This window comes from Myxine glutinosa, chromosome 1 (assembly GCF_964187855.1).
Source record: "Myxine glutinosa chromosome 1, kmMyxGlut1.1, whole genome shotgun sequence".
NCBI lineage: Eukaryota > Metazoa > Chordata > Myxini > Myxiniformes > Myxinidae > Myxine > Myxine glutinosa.
In genome coordinates this window covers 270,130,063-270,155,680 of record NC_136261.1, presented here as the reverse complement: position 1 = coordinate 270,155,680, position 25,618 = coordinate 270,130,063, and the positions used below count along the sequence as shown (strand labels likewise).

The window sequence follows — 25,618 nt, the reverse complement described above, 5'->3', positions numbered from 1 at the left end:
CAGAACAATGACTGTACGTTAGAAAACATAAACGTCATCCACACTGTCCGTGATGGACCTATAGCTCCATACTTAAATTGAGGTGAAAATATGCCTAAAATTCCCAAAAAATTTCACCTTAAATTATTCAGAATAAAATATTGAAAACGGCATGATTGTTATGTTTTTATGTGACCATAATATCACTTCTCCAGAAAATATAGCAATATCATGGGTATATTACACTGTTTTGACGACAACAAACTTGTAATGTGCGAGGTTGTAAAAAAAACGGGGGGGGGGGGGGTGCTTAACTTAATTCTTTGTGTATAGTTATCATGTACTCACAAGGGCGGGTGAGGGAAGTAGATCATTTGGAACTTGGGTAACAAGAAAAAAAACCCACATAAAATGCACTGTAATTCTCCACCCCACGCTTGTAATTCCACACCCACCCCCCCCCCTGCGCTTTTAATTCCCCCCCACCCACCACACTTTTAATTCCACAACCACCACCGCCCCCCCCCCCCCTACACTTTTAATTCCCACCCCCCTCCCACACTTTTAATTCCCCACCTCCCCCCCCCCCGACGCTTTTAATTCCCCACCCCCCCCCAACACTTTTAATTCCCCATCCCCCCTCCCTGCGCTTTTAATCCCCCCCCCCCCAACCACGCTTTTAATTCCCAACCACCCCCCCCCCCTCCAACGCTTTTAATTCCCCACCGCCCTCCCCCAGCTTTTAATTCCCCACCCACCCCCCCAATGCTTTTAATTACCCCCCCCCCCACCACACTTTTCAATCCCCCCCCCCCCACCACGCTTTTAATCCCCCCCCCACCACGCTTTTAATCCCCCCCCCCACCATGCTTTTAATCCCCCCCCCACCACACGCTTTTAATTGCCCCCCCACCACGCTTTTAATTCCCCACCCCCCCACCCCCAACACTTTTAATTCCCACCCCCCCCCCCACGCTTTTTAATTCCACACCCCCCCCAATCCTTTTAATTCCCCACCCCCCCAATGCTTTTAATTGCCCACCCCCCTCCCTGCACTTTTAATTCCCCACCCCCCCTCCCTGCACTTTTTAATTCCCCACCCCCTCCCTGCACTTTTAATTCCCACCCCCACCACACTTTTAATTCCACCCCCCCCCCCCACCACGCATTTAATTCCCCCCCCCCCCACACTTTTAATTCCCCCCCCCCCAATGCTTTTAATCCCCCCCCCAATGCTTTTAATTCCCCCCCAACACTTTTAATTCCCCCCCCCCCCAACACTTTTAATTCCCCCCCCCCCCCCAACACTTTTAATTCCCCACCCACCCCCCATGCTTGTTATTCCCCAGCCCCTCCCCACCCATCCCCCCACGCTTGTTATTCCCCAACCCCTCCCCCCACGCTTGTTATTCCCCAGCCCATCCCCCCCCCCCCCCCCTCCCATTCCCGCAGGAATGCCAACACGCAGTCACTCGTCGTGCCGAAATATGGTGAGAAAGGGGAAACCGCCTCGACAAGTGTGAATAGTTGTTTAAAAGCAAATTAAAACGAAGAGAACCACCAACGAATATACGACCTCTACACCGCAACGGCAGTTCGATGAAAGCATTCGAGTTTATAAGAAAAAGCGAATACAAGTTTCATCGGACAATTTATATCCGGGTGAAACAATATAATCCATCAAAATCAACTCACCGTGTACATTAACACGCTGTTCCTCGATTTAAACAGAGTTCTTACTCTTATTGTTTACAATTTACTACTTATATAGTTATATTGCACCAATAACTCCAAACAATATTGCGTTTTTCCTCACCCAGCATCCTGCAATCTGTGGGGCCACCTTTCCTAGACGGAAGACGGAAGACGGAAGAAGAGGAAAGTGTGAAGTCACAAAGCAATAAGGTCGTGAATAAAAAGCAGACACCAGCACAATGTAAACAATTTTTTAAAAAAGAGCCAAACACCAGGCTGAAAACACACATGTTCAAAGGGAGGACCAAGATTTAATAACTTCCGTCCGGTAAAATTCTGATTGGCCGAATATTCAGTGTCGACCTGATAGGTTTGTTTTCAGATCTGGTTAAATCTATTAATTACATACAATAGAGAGTTTTTGAGAGGTCATCATTTTGGTTTTTTTGTTTGCTGATCTACCTCGATCTATATTAAACATTACTTCAGAAATGCATAGATATTCAATATGGAATTAGGTGAGAATTGAACCAAAACTTCACTGTTAAGAAAAAAAATAAAAGAAATAAAGATGCCCGAAGCGCATTTCGAGAGTCCGCAATGGTTCATAGATCTACTACAATCTTTATATCCCCCGAAGCTCGGCAGTGTTATAAACTGTCTGATGATTGTTGTGTCGTTTCAATAAGGGAAATCTTGGGGGCAGCTATTCTTCGATAACCTGTTGGAGAATTTTGTATTTCAAAGCAATGTATTTACACAATTAATATTGCCGCGTGCTCGAGATCGCGAGGTTGCAACCCATTGGTTGCAGTCGGATGACCACGCCCATAACACGAAACCACACCATTCACAGCCGGTTGTGGCTCCGATTCCGTGAGCAAGCGATTCGCTATCACTAGCCAAGACCAACCGTTCCGTATAAACCGCTTGGCAAGAGCAGCGAGTGATCAAAGGAGATGTTTGGGGAGGGGTAAGCAGACCAAAGACCAATCGCTGAACCTAAGTTAGCCAAGATGGTCGCCGTAGTCGGATTCAAAACGATCAGTGGCTATATGTTCAATACTACTGTAGCAGTGAACGATATTGAACTTTTGCATGGACGTAAGTATGTCTGAGTTCGACATTTGACATAGTAGAATGTTCTTTTGTACAGTATTTAACTGTAAATCGACTTGCAAACTAATTCAATGGGGAAAACGAAACGAGAAGAGAGCGTCTTTTTGTTTTCTCCATTCAACATGAATGGGGTTTGGTGGTGGAGGTGGTTAACCTTTGGTCCAGATAGAACAATTTAAAATATAAGTGGGAAACCTTTCCTAGATTGAGGGCCGTAACAGCTGTTGTTCCATCCGCCATTGAAGGTGGGCGGATGTTATGTTTTCACTCCTGTCTGTCTGTCTGTCTGTCTGTGAGCAGGATATCTCAAAAAGTTGTGGACGGATTCAGACGAAACTTGGTGGAGAGGTTGAGTATGTGACAAGGACGAAATGATTAGATTTTGGTGAAGATCCAGATCTCGATACGAGTTATTTTTACTTTTTAAAATTGATTTTTCACCATTTAGAGATGGAGTCAAACACGATATATATCATGGTATTTCCAAAAGTTGTGGAAGAGTTGTGACAAAACTTGATGAATGAGTTAGGTCGGTGAACAAGAACAAGCGATTCGATCGATGTTGGTGCAGTTCCGAATCTAGGATCCGGCCAATCGGTGGGATACAAAGCGTAAACCTTTCAGCCTTGCAGAGGTATGCGTTCTATCGAGTGCCCGTTCAAGTTAGCTATTGTTAAACTTAGTACGCGACTGCGGGCTAGCTGCTAGTTGCATGCAAAACCCAGACGAGAAAGCTCATAGGCAAGTCTGAATACCCCCACATTATCCGACATAGTCAAAACGTGCTGCTGGCTGTGTCTGGCTCTTGGGTCGTTGGTTCCGCATGCCTGTAGTGTGGAGGCAGTGGTTAAAGCACAGCGTTACGGTTACAAGGTAGTGGGTACGTAGCAGAAAGGGGGAGGGGTGGGTGCCAGGTTGAACTATTTTCCTTCCTTTCGTCATTGAGTATAAAGTAAATTGTATCTATGAACTCATAGTTGAAAGTGTCAGGTTCAAATATAACTGGACCGGCACTCGGTAGAGCACATACCTCTGCCAGGCTGAACAATTTTACCTTTTGTATCCCACTAATTGGCTGGATCTGCATTGGACCTTTAACCAAATTATAATCGGCTTGTTCTTGTCACCTACCCATTTCATCCACAAAAGTTTTGTTCTAATTCATACGCAATTTTTGAGATATCGTGCTATATATAGTTATTGGCCCGATCTTTCAATGGTGAAAAATCGCTTTAAAATAATTATTGGATCTGGATGCGGATCTTCACCAAAATCGAATCATTTAGTCTGTTGAATACACTCAACCTGTCCATGACTTTTTGAGATATCCTGCTCACAGACAAATAAACAGACGTGTGAAAACAACCTCCATTATCTTACTATAATTCACCAAATGTCCATCCGTCCTGTCTGTCTGTCTGTCTATCCGTCCGTCCTGTCTGTCTGTCCGTCCGTTCAAAGGTACCGCAAAAACGGCTGAACTGATCGCAACAATATTTTGGGTGGGTAATCCTGAGATCTCCTGGAGTAAAATAGGGTATATTGTTTTTCCAAGTTTTCCAATTTTCCAGTTTTTCCAAACACGATGGAATAATATTTACCGATATGAACAGTGATGTGGCTTTTGTTGAAATTATATGTACCAGAAGAGAGTAGATCGACTCCTGACAAACTCTTCCTATATAAATGTGCGGCTCCGAAGTAATACGGCAGCGTATGCAAAGTGACTGAGAAACAGGTGTAGCGGCTGCTTCCGTGTTACAGATTCGGCGCGCACTCTTCACACATAAACGTGCGACTGAGAAAGACGTGTAGCGGCTGCTTCCGTTTTGCAGAATTCAATCATTTTTCAAAATGGGCGCCATGTATTTTTAGATTTTGAAGATTTGCGTGTGATATGATTCAACGGATGTTTATATGAATCGTTAAAAATTTTTTAAAAAGCCTTCAATTTCTGATATTTTGCCTTTTCATTTGGGCTTCCCAATTGAAGCCCCGCCCGTAGGGCGTGTACCGTTGCTAGTAAGTTTAAATTTGATATTGTAATTGTTTTGATTTTTTTTAACCTTAATAATAGGTGTTGTACTGGCATACAACATCAAGGTTATGGTTATCATTCATGTGAAATATGTTTTTCTTTTAATCACAGCATTGCGTGTATACAATTCAATCAGGATATATGAAGGTAAAAGAAAAGACCACCTCCAGCTCACTAACGAGGATGCCTTGGTTGAGGTCACTTTGAAGGGGTACCCAGATTGTCCTCAGCTGGACAAACTTTATCAGGAAGTGAATGGCAAGTAAACACTGTAATTTGCTCATACATTTGTGGTGTACATACTTTTTTGCACATCCTTAATTTGCAACTCTTTTATGTTCACATTAATTTTATTTTATTTACGAGTCATGCAGGTACCATAGAAGAAGTCCGACCAGCTTTATCTTCAAGTATATCCTTAGATGACGACGTTCCAAATGAAGATGTTGCTCATGAAGACGATGTGAAAAAGAGTACGTTTTTTTGGCTGGCCACTAAATGATCTTCCTTCGTGTGTCATTAATTTAATCTGAAATAATCATCTTTATAGTGAAAATTCCAGTGTATAGCATGCTGTTCATAGCTTTATTGTTCGGTAACACCTTTAAGAACAAGATTGTTTTGATAATTGCTCTGATAATGCTTAATCTTCAGTAGCAATTCAAACATAAACAAGTCGAGCTACATTCAAAGTACAACGCCCCCATTCCAAATAAATAAATAACATATCTTCCGGCACCTTTGGTGCTTGGTGATGCCACTGTGCAGCACATGGAGACGGAATTGGGAAGGAGCGGTGTACAATAAGTGATTGATTAATTGCATAATTAAAATAAACAAATAATAATCGTAAAATAATTAATTTCTTATTGTCGAACAACATAACTAAACCACCACTGTTTCATTTGAATCTGTAGCCTTTTAAAAATCAGTTAAGTAATTAATCGAAAAATTAAATAAATAACCGATTAATTGATTTATCAGTAAATCAAAAATATCCTTTATAGCCAAATCACTTGGTCACTGTCATGTCAAAGTATCAGCTTCCTAGCTGAAAAGGTGATAGATATTGCCCAGATGAGAAAGAAAATAAGGAATTAATAAATCAATAATATTTAAGTAATTAATCAATCAACAGTTTAATTTTAAAAAATTCAAAAAACATTTTTGCCAAAGCACATGTGCACTATTTTGTCCAAATTTCAGCTTCCTCGCTCAAAGGATGGCTGAGGTATCGTCCGGACAAACAAATAAACAAGAAAATAAATGGAGAGAAAACCACGTACTCCCTTTTGGTGCGTGTCATTGCCAGGCCCTCTCTGGCGCCCGGCAATGCCATCATGCAGCACCTGGAGATGGAATAGAGAGGGGAGTGGTGTCCATGAAATAGAGAGGGTGTCTTTTACATGGGAGCTCTGTACACAACCTGTCCACTATAGTTGCTTCCATCCTTAGGCAGGTAGTTGAGGTTTATTTTCCCATTTCGACCTATCAATGCAAGGAGAACATATTTTTCAAGTAGCATTTTATTCATTGCAATTTGTATCTCTTCTTGTTTTGATCTTCAGACTGGAGTCACATTGAGGTGAAAGCCCTTATTCACTTGTATGAAGAGAACAAGGCCTCCTTTGAAAACCACATCATTAGGAGGAAGGATGTGTGGCAGAAAATCGCCAAGAAGCTCAACAAGGAGGGGGACACAACCTTCAGTGTCGACCAGGTGGACAGGAAGTGGAGAAATTTAAAGGATCGGTAATTTTTCTAAAACTTTCTAACTTGTGGATGGTGGGTGGGTGGTCCGTGTGCAGCCGGGTGGCCCGGAAGCTACGGTTGGCAGTGAGTGCCCCGGAAGCAATGACGGAAAGAGAGTAGCAATCATATGTGTGGGAAAATTGCATGTTCAGTCAGGGTCGTCCAGATAGCTCAGATGGCAGAGCACTGGTACGGTTTTCCAGAGGAGCTGGGTTCGATTCCCGGTCTGGGCGTGTAATTTTCCCATATACAGTGAAACCTTGACTTATGAGTGCACCAACTTACGAGTTTTCCGAGATATGAGCCGTCGCTCGGGCGGTTTATTGCTTTGAGATGCGAGCCGAGATCTGAGTTACGAGCTTACGCCACCCGCCACCAAGTGGGTTCCGGTCACGTGGTTATCTTGCCGTGCAAGCATCTCTGCCGTATATCGCTGCTGCTTTGTTTTCGCATTTTGGTTATTTTGGAGCTTACGCCACCCGCCACCAAGTGGGTTCCGGTCACGTGGTTATCTTGCCGTGCAAGCATCTCTGCCGTATATCGCTGCTGCTTTGTTTTCGCATTTTGGTTATTTTGGAGCTTACGCCACCCGCCACCAGGTGGGTTCCGGTCACGTGGTTATCTTGCCGTGCAAGCATCTCTGCCGTATATAGCTGCTGCTTTGTTTTCGCATTTTGGTTATTTTGGAAAATTTCTTCGTTTTAACCATGGGTCCTAAGAAATTGAGTGCCAAGGGCAGTACTGAGAAGAAGAAGAGGATGATGTGCTTGGATATAAAACACGCAATCGTCGAAAAACATGAGCGAGGTGTGCGTGTTGTCGACTTGGCGAGGCAGTACGATCGTAGTACTTCTACGATATGTACGATTTTGAAGCAGAAGGAGTCGATAAAGGCTATAACGCCAGCCAAGGGCGTTACGATTATTTCAAAGCGGCAGCTTCAACTGTGACGATTGCGTGTATAACTTGTAACAAAAATTATAAAATCAAAATAAAGATTTTATTATAACTTTTGCCGAACTGATAGAAGCCGAACGATACATCCCCCAGCAAATCTTCAACTGTGACGAGACAGGGCTCTTCTGGAAAAAGATGCCGAGGAGGACGTATATAACGGCAGAGGAGAAGAGCATGCCAGGCCACAACTTGTTCAGAGTGCCGGCGATAGCTCGCCTTCTCTTTGTGGAAAACACGGTGAGATCCTTAACATCCAACAACTAATGGGACGCAAACGGGGCGCCCAGTTTAGCGGTACACACATTGATGAATCACCCTGCCTGTGATTCACCCATGACAGGTTATAGCTGGGTCGGGATTCAAACCCAGGCTGGACAGTTTAGAGTCAAGTGTGCGTACCTCCAGTCCAGGCCATCCTGCCAACTTGTATGCTGCATACAGGTGAAATATAAAGCGCGAGATATTTATATATATACTGTATATTTTAAAAAAAATTGGTGTGGTTTTTGGCGGGCTGGAACGGATTAATAGCATTTCAATGCATTTTAATGGGGAAATTTAATTTGAGAAACGAGCAAATTGAGTTACGAGCTCGGTCACAGAACGAATTAAACTCGTAAGTCAAGGTTTCACTGTATATCAATTTGAGAATTAACAGTGCTTCATTCTAAGGTCCTCATGATTCTCCACAGACCGTGCGCGCAAGCATATACCGCCAACAATTGAACAGAGCCTCGGAGCTGAAGCCTGTTTTTCGGTCCATCCGTTCACACCGCCCTGTGAACAAGACTATATATATAGAGATATATACATACATACAGTCACGTGAAAAAGTAAGTACACCCCGTGTAAAGTTTTGACTTTTTCAACATATTTCAACATACAGCTATTTGATCTTCATTTCAACAATATTGATAGATAAAGGTGATATAATATAACAAATATCATGAAACATTTACAGTTTATAGTCCATTGTATAATTTAATTAAACATAAATGCAAATTTCGCATGTGGAAAAAGTAAGTACACCTCTACATTTATCACTACTTCAAATACCTAAAATCAGAATCAGGTGCACCAGCTCAGGTGAAAATGATTAGAACATCGTTAGAGAGGATCTTGGAGGAACCTGTCTTATTTAAACCTCAGACATTTAGTTTGCTTTGCTCTTTTTTGTTGAAGTGTGCGGCGTCACCATGCCTAGAACAAAAGAGCTCTCTGAGGCCTTCAGAAAGAAGGTTATAGATGCCTACGAGTCTGGAAAGGGATTTAAAAAGATCTCCAAACAATTTGAAATCAATCATTCGACTGTCCGGAAGATCATCTACAAGTGGAGAAGATTCCAAACAACTGCCAACTTGTTCAGGCCAGGCCGCCCCAGCAAGTTCAGCCCGAGAGCAGACCGCAAAATGCTGAACGAAGTCTCTAAGCACCCCAGAATGTCATCACGGGACCTACAGGTAGCTCTTGCCACTGTTGATGTCAAAGTGCACGAGTCTACCATTAGAAAGAGGCTGCACAAATTTGATCTACATGGGAGGTGTGCCAGGAGGAAACGTTTGCTGTCCAGAAAGAACATCAGGGCAAGACTAAAGTTTGCCAATGAACACCTAGGCAAAGACCAGCACTTCTGGAACAATGTGATCTGGACAGATAAGTCAAAGGTAGAGCTGTTTGGCCACAGTACCAGAAGGCATGTTTGGCGAAAACCAAAGACAGCATTTGACCACAAGAACCTGATACCAACTGTAAAGCATGGTGGTGGAAATATTATGGTTTGCGGCAGCTTTGCTGCATCAGGGCCTGGGCAGCTCACCATCAAAGAATCCACTATGAATTCATCATTGTACCAGAGGGTGCTTGAGGATAATGTGAGGCCATCTGTCGGAAAGTTGAAGCTAAACCGAAGGTGGACCTTGCAACATGACAATGACCCTAAACATACCAGTAAATCCACCAAGGAATGGCTGAAAAGAAAGAAATGGAGGGTTATGGAATGGCCAAGTCAAAGCTGGATGTAAATCCCATCGAGATGTTGTGGGGAGATTTGAAACGAGCTGTGCATGCAAGAAACCCCTCAAACATCGCACAGCTGAAAGAATTCTGCATGGAGGAGTGGGCAAAAATTTCTCCCAGTTGATGTCAGAGACTGGTAGACAGTTATAACTTATAAGAAACGCCGACTTGAGGTTGTTTCTGCCAAAGGGGGCAATACCACCTATGAGAGTCAAGGGTGTACTTACTTTTTCCACAGAAGGAAATGGCATCTTTGTTAATTTTTTGTTGAATAAATTATTGCAAAGTCAATTATTCATTGTTTTTTGTTCAATTAGATCACCTTTATCTATAGATACTGTTTAAATGAAGATCAAATATTGATATGTCCACATATGTTAAAAAAATAAAAAACATTTCATGGGGTGTACTTACTTTTTCCACATGTGAAATTTGCATTTATGTTTATTTATATTATACAATGGACTACAAAATGTAAATGTTTCATGATATTTGTTATATTATATCACCTTTATCTATCAATATTGTTGAAATGAAGATCAAATAGCTGTATGTTGAAATATGTTGAAAAAGTCAAAACTTTACATGGGGTGTACTTACTTTTTCACGTGACTGTATATATGTATATATATATCTATATATATATAAAACACAGTTTGTGTGTGTGTAATGTTACCGATAGACTCCTAAACGGAGAGGCTCACGTGCTTGATATTTGGCATAGACATGGCCATTGAGCCTGGGAAGAACATGGCCGACCTAAAAAAAATTATTTCATAATATTTTTTTACCATATTTTTACCTCAGCGCATTTCAGCGAGGAATATTATGCACGGAATCTGACCGGTGGCAGAGCAGTGCGCTGATTCGCTCAGAGCGATCACGTGATGTTCCTTGCCGCCATTAACTCAGTTACGCGTTCGCACGTATTTCAGAGCGAAAAGCAATTGCGTTTTTTCACATTTCAGCGAGGAACATTGCCATTCACACCACATAGGTTTTTTTTTCTTTCATCTTTACGAGATCCATATTTTTTATTCATATTTACCTCAGCGCATTTCAGCGAGGAATATTATACACGGAATCTGATCAGGTGGCAGAGCAGCGCGCTGATTCGCTCAGAGCGATCACGTGATGCTCCTTGCCGCCATAAACTCACAGTTACGCGTTCGCACGTAATTCACACGTTCAAAACAAACGAGATCCGCGAAGCGAGTTGGTCGAGTCATGCTAACCAAGATGGCGACACGGCGGCTTCACTTTTCACGGAGTATGAGCGTTCTATATATTTTCAATTCAGTGCGCCCGACTCGCTCAGGTACTTGATTTGTGGCATAGATATGGCCATTGGGCCTTCACGGTGTAATTTGTGTGAGGCTTTTGTCCGAGTGAGCTTGAGTCGAGAGGGCGAATGTATGGGTTGGGAATGTACGGGTCTCCCTTCCCCCGCCCGGCAACGCCGGTACTGGAGGGCGTCACAGGATCGGTGAGTCTCCAAAAGCCGCTTCGTGCTGTTGCGAAGATGCAGGACGATGTCGCGATTGTTGTGCTGCTCTCCGACAATGAGAACTGCAACGTCATTGTTGACTGGCCCTCCCCTTACCTCTCCCCCCTCCGTCCTCCCCTCCCCCTCCCTTCCCCGCCACCCTACCCCCTCCCCTTCTCCCCTCCCCCTCCCTTTTTCCCCCTCCCCCTCAATTTTCCCCCTCCCCCTTCCCCTTCCCATTGGCCGGTACTGGCCGGTTGGCCGGTGATGCATTGGCCGATACTCATCCTGGCATCCCCAAAAGGCCCTTGAAGGCCTGGTGGTCGTCGAACGGGAGTCACCGTGCAGGGAGCGCACAAGATGTCACGAAGTCGTGTCCATAGCAGCCACCGACACGCGGAGCGGCAGCCGAAATCCGTCCTCCTCTGACCATCATGATCCACCGGGCTCTTACCACTCGCCTCGCTAGTGCATACCGCTCAAAGCGCAGCAGCCTCCGCCAAAGGCACAGGGAGAGCGTTATAAAACGTGACCGTCCACTATCAAAGCCAGGACCAGAGAGAGAGAACAATGGCGATCCCTTCACTCCGTATTAGGTCGTTCCCTCTGACGTCGCGCTCGCTCCAATCACCAAGCGCGATTCAATCACCCCATCGTTCCTCAACCAATCCTCATTCGGGGCGTGACCTCACGGCCATTCTTGACCGCCCATCGAGAATGTTTGGGGGCGGGGATCCCTGGCTGGTTGGATCCCTGGCTGGATCCCTGGTTTCTGTCGGGCTTGTTGGTGTGGTTGTGGCAATGTGCCGATTGCATGGCTGGCCGAGTGAATTTTATAAGAAAAAAAGGGAAAAACATCACAGGGGCAATTACACACTGGGGATTATTCTTAAGGCCTACCTAATTAGCATCGCGCCACCCCTCGTATGGAGACACATATACGATCTTACACGGACATGCGGCCTAACGGATTCCCAACTTAGTTACATCGAGGTGGGCTTATTCTTCTTCGCGTCATCGGAGCATTCTAACTGAGCAACCTTGTGACGCATGATTTTTTTTTTTTGTCAGTCTATAAGTCACAATTCTATGTTAATGGCATACATTGTGATGAGGTTACAGAACATAAAGGAAGTTGTATACAGTTCATTGTGTTGAGGAAATGTTCAGAGATGAGAAATCACATACAACTTTTTCTTTTTACTACGCATAGTAAAATCAAAGGTACGTTTTAACAAGTAGATGGAAGTTCATTCTTTGAATGACAGTCTCTTTCTAGTTCACTACCTCCGGTCTTTTTTTTTCTTTTCTCTGTCTTCCTTCAACATGCAAACGCTCAAATGTTCAAAGTCTCAGTTTTGATAACAGCCCATTATAGTCCAGGCCCTGCTCATAACCCCGTATACAACTCATCCGCAAGAGATTTTGAAACTTGATTTGAGTTATTGGACCATTTACCTTTAAAAATCACACAGGTGCTTCTTCGGAACTAGCTGAGAATGGCCGCTAGGGGTGAAAATCCTAGATGGTCGCCAGTAGCCATATTGAAAATATAAATTTTGAACCACTCACCATAGAAGTATGTGTAATACCTTGTTTTATGGGTTTTTGGGTGTGGGGAATCCATTTGTGACATCATTTTCATGATTGAAGGCCAAGGTCACATGCTAAGGTCAAGGTCAGAAATCACAAAAAACGGCCAAAATCGCAGTTTTACACACATCGAGAAGCAGACTATCAAGTATAACTCACTATTTAAAAGTTTATGATGTAAATTATACTTTGCCTATATGATTGCTTTGATGGAAGGTCAAGGTCATGCTCTGGATGTTAAGACCATTGCACCAAATGCCCAGCCCTCATCAGAAAAATGGCTTGGAATGGGCACTCCATTGGCCTCTGATGACTGTACTGTGTAGGCACACATGAGATTTCTTGATCGCTTCACTTCATTGTAGCTGGTAAAGACCCCTACCGTGTTTAATGTTGTGAGCATCTCCCTGCTGCGTGTCTTCCAATATATATATTGTCCTAGCATTGTGTGTAGTGGTGTTTTCCTTCGGCCTTGATGAATATGGTTATATGCCATCTGGAAATGACAGTTAAGTTGTGGATGCCGATTTTTCACAGTCCACCTATCCTCTTCATCAGACAAAGTGCCATCACCATCATCACAGTCTGCATCTTCTTCCTCAGCTGGCATTTGCATCATTTCTATTTTGGCCATCAGAGATTTGGGAATGCCATACAATGCTGAATAGAATGTCAACCATTCATCAGGCATTGGATTGTTTTCCCAAGAATGCTTGAGCTCCTCAGCATCACAGAACTTGTTGTCCAGGCCTGTTTATCAGCTTTATTCAATGTTTCACCAACGTGTTTAACAACATCAAGATTTTAAATCTTAACAGCTTAATCTGCGGCTGTGATTTTGGAAGAGAAAACTAATTCAGATTCATTTTGCCTAAGATTTGGAGCAAATTGAATATGATCACCACAATGGTCATCAAGTAACTTTTTTACATCTCGGTTGTAAATTATAAAATGTACAGTGTCATCTAAATGATACGTACAACTCGTAATGTCTTTGACAGTAAAACCATACCCTTTTTGCAGAAGAGGCTCAATGTGCTCTAAGGCCTGCAAAAATAAAGTCTGCTTAACCACAGAAGTTGACTTGCATTTTTCAATAGGAATATTCCGAGAGGATTGTACATCTTGCTCATACTTATGCAGGTAACGTCTGATACAAATGGCATGACAATACACATCTGATGCAAATACATCCTCAACACTGTTCAGCTCAGCAACTCTACAAAACACCTCATCTTTCAAATGTTTAGTTGAAATCAAGAAATTTTCTGCTGCAACTCGCTCACTAATTCTGAATTTGTCTCTCAGGGATACACAGTTTACCTGTACCCTATCACTGCCACACACAATGCATTTCAGCTGCTTTGGGTCTTTCTCAGATCTTGCTGCTTCCCTCGGTGTGATAGAGCTGCGGCGCAGCATGGGCTTTATAGATTCAGTTTTTGTCACTTCCATTTCATCCTGACCTACAGCTTTAGCCTATTCCATTGCATTCAATTTCTGCCTATGAGTATACCACTTGAAGCACTTGTTAGTGTTGTGATATACATATGGTGTACATTCCTCTTCTGCTCCTTTCAATCTTTTGCTGACTACATCTTTCCTGATTGACGCAGCACGTTTCATGCTGTCTTGACCAGCTTCTTTCGGTTGTGTTAATTTAGTAGTTTTATCACCAGGTTGCTGGCAGATGATGCAATTCATGGGATCAAACTCTTTTGAGATACCAGTCGTCAGTAGCACTCCAACAGGTGCACACAAAGGAGTAGATTTCTGGCTGCTGCTCTCTGCCATTCTCACTGACACAATATAGGATACACTGGAACAAAGACAAGAGGGCTTTTATTACACACTGTAAAAAGTACTAAAAAAATGCTAGTACAGTACAATAACAGCTAATAATTGACTTTGTGTTATGGATACCAAATTATCCGATGCTATATATACAGGGTGTCCCCAGATCATCACAGACAGAAAGAAATGGGGCCCTCTTTTTCACAAGTTGATACAGATTTGAAAAGTATGGTTCATCAGCATAACAACACTTGTGATAACACTGGTTCTGTTTTTTTCTAAGACACCCTGTATCTAGAAAAGAATCAATTTTTGTGAAAAATAATATATACCTACCACTCGGAGTGGATGACTAGGGGCGATCAGTGAGCACAACGTCGACAGAATCAGACACGTCTATGTGGATACACATATGCACTACACACCTGCGGAGTATAAAACAACCTTAGTCAGTGGCAAGTTGGTAATGAGTAATAAAATTGCAATGGTCTTAAAATCCAGAGCATGACCTTGACCTTCCATCAAAGCAATCATATAGGCAAAGTATAATTTACATCATAAAGTTTTAAATAGTGAGTTATACTTAATAGTTTGCTTCTCGATGTGTGTAAAACTGCGATTTTGGCCGTTTTTTGTGATTTCTGACCTTGACCTTGACATTAGCATGTGACCTTGGCCTTCAATCATGAAAATGATGTCACAAATGGATTCCCCACACCCAAAAACCCATAAAACAAGGTATTACACATACTTATATGGTGAGTGGTTCAAAATCTATATTTTCAATATGGCTACTGGCGGCCATCTAGGATTTTCACCCCTAGCGGCCATTCGCATTCGGTTCCGAAGAAGCACCTGTTATTTTTAAAGGTAAATGGTCCAATAACTCAAATCAAGTTTCAAAATCTCTTGCGGATGAGTTGTATACGGGGTTATGAGCAGGGCCAGGACTATTATTACTTGGGAAAAATCAAACATTATCTTACCAAAATCACCCGGAATATATAATAACTATCATGTGGAAACCTGTGCTTGAACTACTTATTATAACCTCAGTTTCATTATTCTACAGATATAAACGGATTGTTGATGTGAACAAGCGGACAGGCCGATGGAGGAGTAGCTGGCTATACTTTGATCTTATGGATCAGATTCTGCAAAAGGACCCTGCCATTTACCCTCCATGCATTATACAAGCAGGATGCTCTTATACAGTGGAGACTGCAAGAGCTGTGACACCGACTGCAGATTCACAGGCGCAGACAGTGTCCCCTCCTGTCTCGTCAACCTCACCTCCACCGACAACTTCAGCTTCTTCAAAAAAAAGGACAAGATCAAATGATGGTGATGATTCACCCCAGTGCATCATCCGTTACATCGAAGGGTTCGCCGTAGAAGGGTCAGCACAAAACAAGAGGGTCACAAAGCTATTAAGGAAGATTTATAAAGAAAAAAAGAGAAGGAACGACCTACTTGAGAGATTTCTCAATATGCGATCTTCTTCTTCTATTAATAATGACTAAAATACTTGTAGTGTTGCAAAGGTCCATAGATTGACTTTATTAACATGATTCAAAGTTTCCTTTGGAGACCGTCTGTTTTGCACGCAACGCCTTTCGTGATTAAAGTGCGAAGATGGGTGAAGCTGAGGTCGGAAATCACCCAGATAGACGGAGTTCCATCTGGAGCTTCTTCTGGGAAGGATCCGGTTTGAACCAGAGTGAGGTACCGTGAGATTTGATATGCAGCGACGTTTTATGAGCAGAGGGTTTTTTTATGAGCCACCTAGGTCAAGTCACACTGACTATCTTTGCTGTGCAATATTTGTTTATCCTTTCTTGTTTTCACCCTTCATAGAATCATAGTCCAATGTGTAATAACACATTATTGTCTCTGGTTGATCGTACCCTGAGCGGTGAGCGATCTCTTGTTTTTATTTTTTTTGTATACATAGTCGAGGCTCGTGGAAGAGCTGGCAATAGTGCACTGAACGGATCAGGACGCAACAAGACAAAACGAACAGTAGAAAGAGGGAGAAACACCAATAGCAGAGTTGAAGGCCATGACAGAGGCAGACTTGGGCAAGCAATGAGTGCAGGGAGGAATGGGGGTATGAGAGGATGCATGGGGTGGACAAGATGGATACAAAAAGAAACTCTCAGGAGGGAAAACTAGAAATTTGGAAAGAGGTGGGCTTGGGGAGTGTGGGGTGCCAGGGGGGGAGGGGGTTTGGGGGGATAGAGGGTAGAAAATATCATAGTTTTTGATTGGGGTCAATCTTGAGATGTGTTGAACAGCTGTCTTGAAAACCTGGAGGGAAGAGTGAAATTGAAGAAAATGTGAAAGTTGGTTCCACGGGTGGGAAAAAGAGGAACAAATGAGTGGTGAGCGGTAATCCTGAATTTAGAGAGTTTTACGAGGAGGGGATTGATGGTGGACCGTCTGTGACCTGCAGAGACTTGGGGGGGAGGGAGGAGGAAGGGAGGGGCACAAAAATGAGCAGAGGGTGCAAGACAGAGACCGCCGACTTGTTTGCAATAGTGACGTGATTGGCCTATAGACTCGTTTTCATCGTGGGAGATTCCAATAATATTGACGGCTTGGGTTTCTCCATCAAGGAAAGCAGTACTCCATCAAGCTGCGGATGAAAACCTTGTAGGTGGATAGAAGTCCACATGTACCAAGGAAGGACCTTGTACGATGGAGGATACCTAGTCGGTGGCTGGCTTTGGAAGCCAATTTTGAAATGTGGTTTGCCATAGAAAGAGCATGATTGATAGTGTGACCCAGGAGTTTGAATGACTGAACTTCCTCAAAAGGTTTGTTGAGAAAGTAGATGGGGGGAGGGTGAAGAGGGATTTGCCAGACCGTCCTTTCAGTGAGATAGTGAAAGTGTGTGATTTGTCAGGATTGAAAGACGTATTTTAAGTTCTTGACCATTTTGTGATTTTGTCATGGTCTGAAGAGAGGGAATAGGCTGCAGCCTGCCTGTCTGAAGGATAAGGGTTGTCACGGCAGAGTGTGGAGTCATTAGCAAATCGATAACGAGGATTTTCCAGAGTCATTTATGAAGATCAGGAATAGGACTGGGCCGAGAACACTGCATTGGGGCACTCCGGCCTTGACAGGGACATGATAGGAAAGGAGCCAAATTATGGAGCCAAATCCGTTGAGAGCCAAATTATGGCTATGAGAGGAAGGGAAGTCAGTAAGCCATGTGTAGAGTTGGCCTTGGATGCCATGGGCAGAGAGTTTGGAGAGTACAGCAGGATTCCAGACTGTATCAAAACCATGAGAAATGTCCAGAGAGATGGCCCTGTTCTCATGTCTGACATTGAGGGCCTCCATCCAGTGTTGGGAAAGTTGAAGCAGCATGTCCAAGGTAGTGACCAGGTCTGAATCCTAATTGGAGATTTGAGATGAGGTTATTGGAGAAAAAGAATGTGATGTTCAACTGTGATGATGGATTCCATGACCTAGCTGATGATTGGAAGTAAGCTGACAAGTTTGTAGTTAAGGGGATCAGTTTTTGTACTTTTTTATGTAATGGGGTGATGCTGGTGATTTCCAAACAGATGGAAGACTACCTCGGGCAAATGACAGAGTGAAATGGGCAGAGAGAGGATGTGCAAGAGCAGCAGAGCATGTTTTTAGGACACATGAGCTGATGCCAAATTTTGACGTTTATAACGGCACTCATGATTTAATATTCACCATTCTTTTACGATGTGAATTGCTATTTTCTCTATTCTGGATTGCGATTACGGCTTGGCAAACATTGAGTGGTCTCTTTGTTTTGTGTTTGCATTCACCGTTTTATTAAAGGAAGCGTTACAAGATCCTGTTTCTGTGCCTGCATATGACATTTCTTTATTTAATAGTTGACACTTATCGGTGAAATTGGAGCTATCGTTTGCTCTCAGCTCTGCTTTAACTGAAATCAGTACAGTGATTGGAGATGTCCTTTGCACAAGAATCGATTTAACAGTCAAGTTAGGGCCTGGGCCATAGTAGTCCTAGTCGTAGTCAAAGCGTGGCCTGAATGGGTTTCTCTCATCTCCCCTTCCTGTTCAGGCTGGAGTTCCCCAAGGCAGTGTTCTGGGCCCTGTGCTTTTTCTGGTCTTCATCAATGATCTCTCTGACTCTCGTGAAAATCTTCTCTATCTCTTTGCTGATGACTCCACTGTCTGCCACTCCTTACCTCATCCCTCAGATCGGCAGTCTGCAACCTCCTCACTCTCTGCAGACCTGGACAAAATCACATACTGGTCAAACAAGTGGAACATGTCTTTCAATCCTGACAAATCTCACACTCTTACTATGCCTCTCCGAAAAGACCGACTGGACAACCCTCCCATCCACTTTTTGAATAATCCTCTCCAAGAAGTTCTGTCACTCAATCTTTTGGGTCTTACTATCTGCCTTGATCTTTCCTGGGAAAACCACATTTCAAATCTGGCCTCCAAAGCCAGTCGCCGACTGGGCATCCTCCATCGTGCGAAGTCCTTCCTTGGCAAACCTGAGCTCCTCAACACATACAAGACTTTCATCCGCAGCTCAATGGAATACTGTTCCCCCCTCTGGGCCGGTGCTCCTGCCTCACACCTAGCTCGGCTTCACGCTGTTGAAACCAAAGCTTTCAGAATCGTTGAAATCTCCCGCGATGAAGCTAACTCCGAGGGCCTTTCACTAATTCACCGCAGGCAGGTTGGTGGTCTTTCTGTCTTCTACCGACTCTTCTCCGGCCTTGCTCCCCCAGCTCTCTCTCTGGGCTCTGTCCCCCAAATATTCCTAGAGGTCGCACAAGATCTGCCTGCAACCCTCTAATGGTTAAACTGCCAAAATCAAGACTATGCTCACCTTCACTCTCTTCAATCCTACTACTCCCTCCAGGTCTTTAAAACATCTGTTCACCACCATCTCTTATCTTCCCCCATCCAAAACCTTGATCTTTTCTACCCCTGCTAATTTCACCCCAGATTCACTTTTTTGAAATACCAACTTCTGTCCTGGAAGTCCTTGGTGTCCTTGTGTTTTATACTTCTCCCACCCCTCCCCCCCCCCCCCCTTCCCACGCCTCCTCCCCCCAAGCCCTCTCCCTCCCACAGATCTCCCGATGTCCCTGCTCTCAAATGTTGTTTGTGTGCTCCCCCTTCTCTCCCCATCTTGTCTACCGCTACCATTATTATATACTTTTTGTGTCTGTTTGATTTTTTGTGTGATAAATGTTAGCTCTTTCATGAGCCTCGATCCTGTATACAAAAAAAAAGAAGTTCTGGACTGCGAAGAAGGAAAGGGCTCCATGTTAGACGTCTCGCATATGAGCCGCCAGGGCCTGAGGATGACACTTCGCACGTGGTGTCACCCCATCCAGACATCAGCTACTCCTATGCCGTATTGGCCAGATCTGACGACAGCACCTCTCGCACAGCCAAATGAATACACCCCAAATGCAACGGACCTGGCAGGCTCCCCGCAGATGGTAAAACGTCCCACACCGAAGGTCACTACAACAACATACAGACGATGGAAAGAAAGTTTCATCACCTATGGAGGAAATCAAGCAAGGCCTCGATAAACTTCAAGATGCCACTAACAACGAAAACCTAATCTAAATGGACCCCACCGATGCTCATTCGGCACTCCAAGTGCATTCAGACACTTGGTCCGAATGAAAAGACCTGTGTGCTCAGGTGCAGACCGTTGAAGATGAGGAAGATGCCTTTCACACTGAGAAGACCCATCTCGGCAACAGTAACTAGACAACTCTTGTATGGTGCTGTTCTCTATTGCGTTCTCATCTTGTGTAATACTGCGCATTGTTATTTGCATATTCTGTATCTATTATCTTATTCTAATATCTACCATCGCTTTCTTTGTCTTGCAGATTGATTGTTCATCGTTGTTGCTAATAAACCTGCATTCAATTGATACATTCTTGTTTATGAACAATCAATCTCCATTTGATCCTTTTGACTTGATGCTGATAATCACAAAATCCTTACAACGCTCGTGCTGATTCTTCACCAATTTTGTCTCAATGTGGACGGGTGTGCAAAATCCTCACGACACAATGAGCAAGTGTTCAACTTCTTCCCAGTTTGTCCTTTGTGTTGTTGAAATAAAACTTCAAACACTTGAGACTGGGCTCAAGTGACTTGTTGACACCCTGGTCGATGGGTCTTTCACTTCGCAATCGCAGTCGATGTCTTCTTCCGCCTCCTTTGTGGTCTTGCACCCTCTGCTCTTTCCGTGCTTTGTGTCTCCCACGAGGTTTCTTATTATTCTCCTCGAACAATAACCAAACTCCCGGCTGTCTGGCCACAGAACCGATCCGAGGCGCTCACCTGTCGAGAGCGAAGGGGTGGGTCTCACGTGTGCAGTGCGCATTCAGTGGTTGCAGATCAACTGTCCTCCGTGGGGTCCCATCCTTCTTTGGACAGACGACCATACTGCTTCAGCATGACCGAGAGGATGCGACCTTTTCGGGACCTCCTAGAACCATGCACCCCCTTCTACTGGGATGCAACACTACAATCCCTATTCGAAGAATCAAAACGACTCATCATATCTGAAGTCGCAAATGGGGTCCGGATCTTTGACAAGGAACGGACAACATGTCTCGCAACTGACTGGTCGAAGGATGGGATTGGCTTCTGGCTCCTCCAAAAACACTGCAGATGCCCTGGTGAAACCCCACAGTGCTGCCCCGATGGCTGGAAAATCACCCTTGCTGGAGGCCGCTTCACCCATGCAGCGGAGTCGCGCTATGCTCCGATAGAGGGTGAAGCTCTAGCAGTGGCGGACAGCCTGGAAAAAGTAAAGTATTTTGTGTTGGGATGCAAGAACCTGATTATTGCCGTCGATCACAAGCCCTTAATCAAGCTTCTTGGTGACAGACGATTAGAGGACATCCATAACACGCGGCTTGCCAACTTGAAAGAAAGGACCCTAGCATATCGTTTCCGAATTATCCACATCCCGGGAAAACGACACTGCGTACCAGATGCGATTTCACGACATCCGTCGGGTGCCAGACCATCGGAACGACTGCCACTGGTGGATGACATTTCCTCCATTATGGATGTGGCCACATCGACTACACTAAGACAGCACACCTTGACTGGGCTGTGGACCACAGATGACGACACTGGCATGGAAATGGCTATTTCTATGGCAGCCATCAAGACACTCGATTCTGTGCGGTCCGTCACTTGGGACGATGTTCGGGACGAAACAGCAAGTGACACTCAGATGCTGCAGTTACTCAATTCTATTGAGCAGGGTCTACCTGCCAGTCGGGACGATTTCCCTGTGTCCATTTTGGAATACTTTCCCTTCCGTGAACACCTCTACACTATTGATGGCATAGTGGTCTACAAGGGGAGGATTATCATCCCACCGAAGCTACGGAAGCTTGTCCTTGAGAATCTTCATGCTGCTCACCAAGGAGTCACGGCTATGACCACCCGGGCCAGCAGCTCGATCTTTTGGCCTGGAATCACTCCCCAGATTCATGAGATGCGCAATCGCTGCTCACACTGCAATCGGATGGCCCCATCGCAACCAAGCGCTCCACCTACAGCCTCAGCTGAACCTGCCTACCCTTTCCAGTACGTTTGTTCAGATTACTTTCATCACAAGGGTCGGAGTTATTTGGTCACCGTTGATCGTTACTCTAATTGGCCAATCATTCAGCTAACAACTGGCGGGGCACAAGGCCTAGTGAAATGTCTGCGGTCGAACTTCGCCACTTATGGTATCCCCGACGAATTGGCATCTGACTGTGGGCCAGAATTCACGGCACATGACACCCAAGACTTCTTGCGTCGGTGGGGCGTTAACCATCGGTTGTCATCCACTGCCTTCCCACACAGCAACTGTCGTGCCGAGATCGCAGTCAAAACATCGAAAAGAATGATCACCGATAACACTGGTTCCAATGGTGAACTAGACACTGATCGGTTCCAACGTGCAATACTCCATTACCGGAATGCACCGGATCAGGACACTAGGTTGTCTCCAGCCATGATCATCTTCAAGAGGCCAGTCAAGGACTTCATACCCGTAATCCCAGGCAGATACTTGCCATCGGACACCTGGCGGGAAACACGCAACAATCGTGAGGAAGCTTTGCGCATTCGGCATGCCAGGGAGATCGAAAGACTCTCTGAACACACGACAAAACTACCTCCACTGGCCGTCGGGGACCATGTCCGGATCCAGAACCAGACCGGCCTGGAACCACGAAAATGGGACCGGACCAGAACCGTGATTGAGGTAAAACAATTCGATCAATACGTTGTCAAGGTGGATGGCTCCGGAAGAATCACTCTCCGGAATCGTAAGTTCCTGCGACGTTTTACGCCTTTCAGCATGACAACTCCCACTACGACTGGCAAAAGTGGCATGCTGCCAACCGTTATGCCAAGTGTTATGCCAATCGTACCGAAATACTTAATGTCTGGTACCCAACCCATCGCCGCTCCAAGAGTCTGTCTCAATCCTGTTACCACTCCCCAGAAGGGTGAACCCCAACATGTCATTGCGCCGGGCTTACCATCACAGACACTCCGCTCCACCACCGCGATGACACCACCCGCGAGAGTCGCTAACCAACCACATGTGCAGACCACCGCCACACCTCCACGGTCACTGCCTATTTCTGCCCCCTTGACGGTTCGGGTGATGATGGACCAGCTGGAGGGGACTCCGGCGTCGGACAGGGCGATAGTGAACCACCCACCGGAGACTCCCACAATGGACCAGGAAATTACGAACTGCCCTCAGAGGACTCCGACGATTGATCGGGTGGTGACGGGCCGCCCGAAGCGAATTATCAAACCACCAGCCCGATTCAATTCAGAAGAATATCAATTATAAACTCATGTGATCCTTTTTCTCGGTCTCCAGTTTCGTTCTATTCTTTGTCACAATTGAACGTTTTTGGGAAAGGGAGATAGACAACTCTTGTATGGTGCTGTTCTCTATTGCGTTCTCATCTTGTGTAATACTGCGCATTGTTATTTGCATATTCTGTATCTATTATCTTATTCTAATATCTACCATCGCTTTCTTTGTCTTGCAGATTGATTGTTCATCGTTGTTGCTAATAAACCTGCATTCAATTGATACATTCTTGTTTAGTAACTATGACAATGCAAGGGTGTTATCGCTCAGACGTTAGATAAGATGCACACCATGGCTCTATAAACCAGATCAAGTGCCTCTAGAGTTAGATGATTAGGGCTCTACTTGGAGCCACAAGTCAACAAGATCTTCAGGGTCATCTTCATCTTTCAGTGCCCGGGCCCAGGCTCAAGCTTCAGCTGCCACCTTAGCTCAATATGTGGCCTACGAAGAGATCGTCACCAAAAGCAAGGCCGAGCTGAAAGGGGAACAAGCAAAACCCATGGCCGGGCTGAAAATGGAACAAGCAACGGCAAAAGCTGACCTGTGGATACTCTGAGCCCGCCATACGGCAGTTGTTGAGAAAGCACACTCCAACGCATTCCTGTAGGCCAAACAAGAAGAAAGGTGGCATGTCCTCCTGACCTGATGCCAAGTCAGCTAACGATCATGTAGCAGTTTACATGTATATTATGTATATCTCACAAAGTTGTGGATGGATTGGGATTAAACTTGGTGGTCACGTTAGTTGCGTGACAAGGAAGAATTGATTCAATTATTTGTGAAAATCCGGATCCAAATCCGACAATTTTTAATTACAGACACCACCAAAGGTGGATGGATGGACGTTATTTTTTCACCCCTGCCTGTACGTTTGTGAACAGGATATCTCAAAAAGTTGTGGATGGATTTGGACGAAACTTATTGGACAGGTTGGCTGTCTGACAAGGAAGAATCAATTCAATTTTGGTGAAGATCTGAATCTGGATTCGGATATGAGAATTATTTAAGTTTTTAAGTGATTCTTCACCATTGAGAGATGGTGCCAAAAACGATACATAGCAGGATATCTTAAAAGGTGATGGACGGATTTGGACGAAACTTGTTGGACAGGTTAGGTGTCTGACAAGCAAGAATCGATTCAAATTTGGTGAAGATCTGAATATGGATTCGGATATGAGAATTATTTAATTTTTTAAGCGATTCTTCACCATTGAGAGATTGTGCCAAAAACGATACATAGCAGGATATCTTAAAAGGTGATGGACGGATTTGGACGAAACTTGTTGGACAGGTTAGGTGTCTGACAAGAAAGAATCGATTCAAATTTGGTGAAGATCTGAATATGGATTCGGATATGAGAATTATTTAATTTTTAAAGCGATTCTTCACCATTGAGAGATGGTGCCAAAAACGATACATAGCAGGATATCTCATAAAGTTGTGGACGAGTTATGACAAAACTCAGTGGATGAGTTGGTTAGGTGACAAGAGCAAGCTGATTCGATTTCGGTTCAGGTGTAGTAGATCCAGATCCGGCCTTATCAGTGGGATAAAAAAAACATGGACCACCAGCTGCCTGGGGCCTTTGACTACACAACAGCTGATAAGCATGTACCATGATGTTTTTAATGAAGTCCGTCGTAAAGGCACAGCTGGACAGACATGAGGCAGATGGTCACTGCCCCTGTGACCGAACCGGCAGACTGGATAAATAACATGATCATCGTGAAAAAGCCTGAGAACCGGAGAATTTGCATAGATCCAAAGCGGCGTAGGTCGTCCCTGTTTATTTGTCCATCACACCCTGGAACATGTCATATTTACAATCGCCATGCCATACATTTACATTGCCAAACATAAACTTCTGGGAGTATGCGAGAGAGCTCTTCGCTGCCTATACACCGCCCTAAAAAGGAGAGTTTTCCGCGGGTCCTTGCTAATATTTATTAAGAGGGAGATGTTACGGATGTTTGTTAGCTTATTCCATAACACCGCCGAGTGGATGACCATGACATGGCTATACTGTGCACATGTACCTTCGGGTCAGATGTGCCAGACGGACGACATGCCTAACTTGAACGAACAGAACACCGGCTCCGCGTCCTGTTATATGAGCGGCTGAAACAATCTCTGATTCTACTACGCATTATACCGCCATGAATTACAACAGTGATTGAAACAATGAATCTGCTGTGTAAGGTACAGTTGCTAAGCAGTATATATTCACTTTTCTTATTTCTTTGGTTATTAATTTTAATTGTGTTTAACAAAAGGAA

At 44.4% G+C, this 25,618-nt stretch overlaps 3 protein-coding genes and 1 long non-coding RNA gene across 6 annotated transcripts in view; 2 read left to right on the top strand and 2 right to left on the bottom strand.

The window, feature by feature from the left end:
• The window catches only part of LOC137437360 (uncharacterized), a 37,021-nt gene extending 35,054 nt beyond the window's left edge, over positions 1 to 1,967 (bottom strand). Inside the window, exon 1 of the mRNA XM_068131695.2 lies at positions 1,796 to 1,967. Within this exon, the coding sequence (XP_067987796.2) occupies positions 1,796 to 1,964 (169 nt within the window). The 5' untranslated portion in view covers positions 1,965 to 1,967. The remainder of the gene's footprint in view (positions 1 to 1,795) is intronic.
• The window catches only part of FAXDC2 (fatty acid hydroxylase domain containing 2), an 881,086-nt gene that overhangs the window by 725,887 nt on the left and 129,581 nt on the right, over positions 1 to 25,618 (top strand). The window lies entirely within an intron of this gene.
• LOC137437321 (uncharacterized) lies at positions 2,523 to 16,617 on the top strand. Of its 2 annotated transcripts, none has more exons than XM_068131684.2 (5): positions 2,523 to 2,778; positions 4,943 to 5,089; positions 5,206 to 5,304; positions 6,400 to 6,583; positions 15,502 to 16,617. In XM_068131684.2, exons 1-5 carry the CDS (start codon positions 2,691 to 2,693, stop codon positions 15,950 to 15,952), a joined length of 969 nt encoding a protein of 322 aa, XP_067987785.2. In that variant the 5' UTR covers positions 2,523 to 2,690; the 3' UTR covers positions 15,953 to 16,617. The 2 variants fall into 2 exon arrangements, with proteins under 2 accessions (XP_067987785.2, XP_078643134.1); XM_078787008.1 differs by having other exon boundaries at positions 2,547 to 2,778; positions 6,400 to 6,551; positions 15,502 to 15,592.
• LOC137437350 (uncharacterized) lies at positions 10,919 to 25,535 on the bottom strand. Its single transcript, XR_010986474.2, has 3 exons — positions 25,379 to 25,535; positions 14,766 to 14,854; positions 10,919 to 14,454 (listed from the first exon to the last, which is right to left on the bottom strand). It is a non-coding gene; the product is annotated as an uncharacterized LOC137437350 (long non-coding RNA).

Coding starts and splice junctions, on each gene's coding strand:
- LOC137437321 (XM_068131684.2), top strand. CDS start 2,691: ATGGTCGCCGTAGTCGGATTCAAAACGATCAGTGGCTATATGTTCAAT. Junction 2,779..4,942: donor TATTGAACTTTTGCATGGAC/GTAAGTATGTCT, acceptor TTTTAATCACAG/CATTGCGTGTATACAATTCA. Junction 5,305..6,399: donor TGAAGACGATGTGAAAAAGA/GTACGTTTTTTT, acceptor TTTGATCTTCAG/ACTGGAGTCACATTGAGGTG.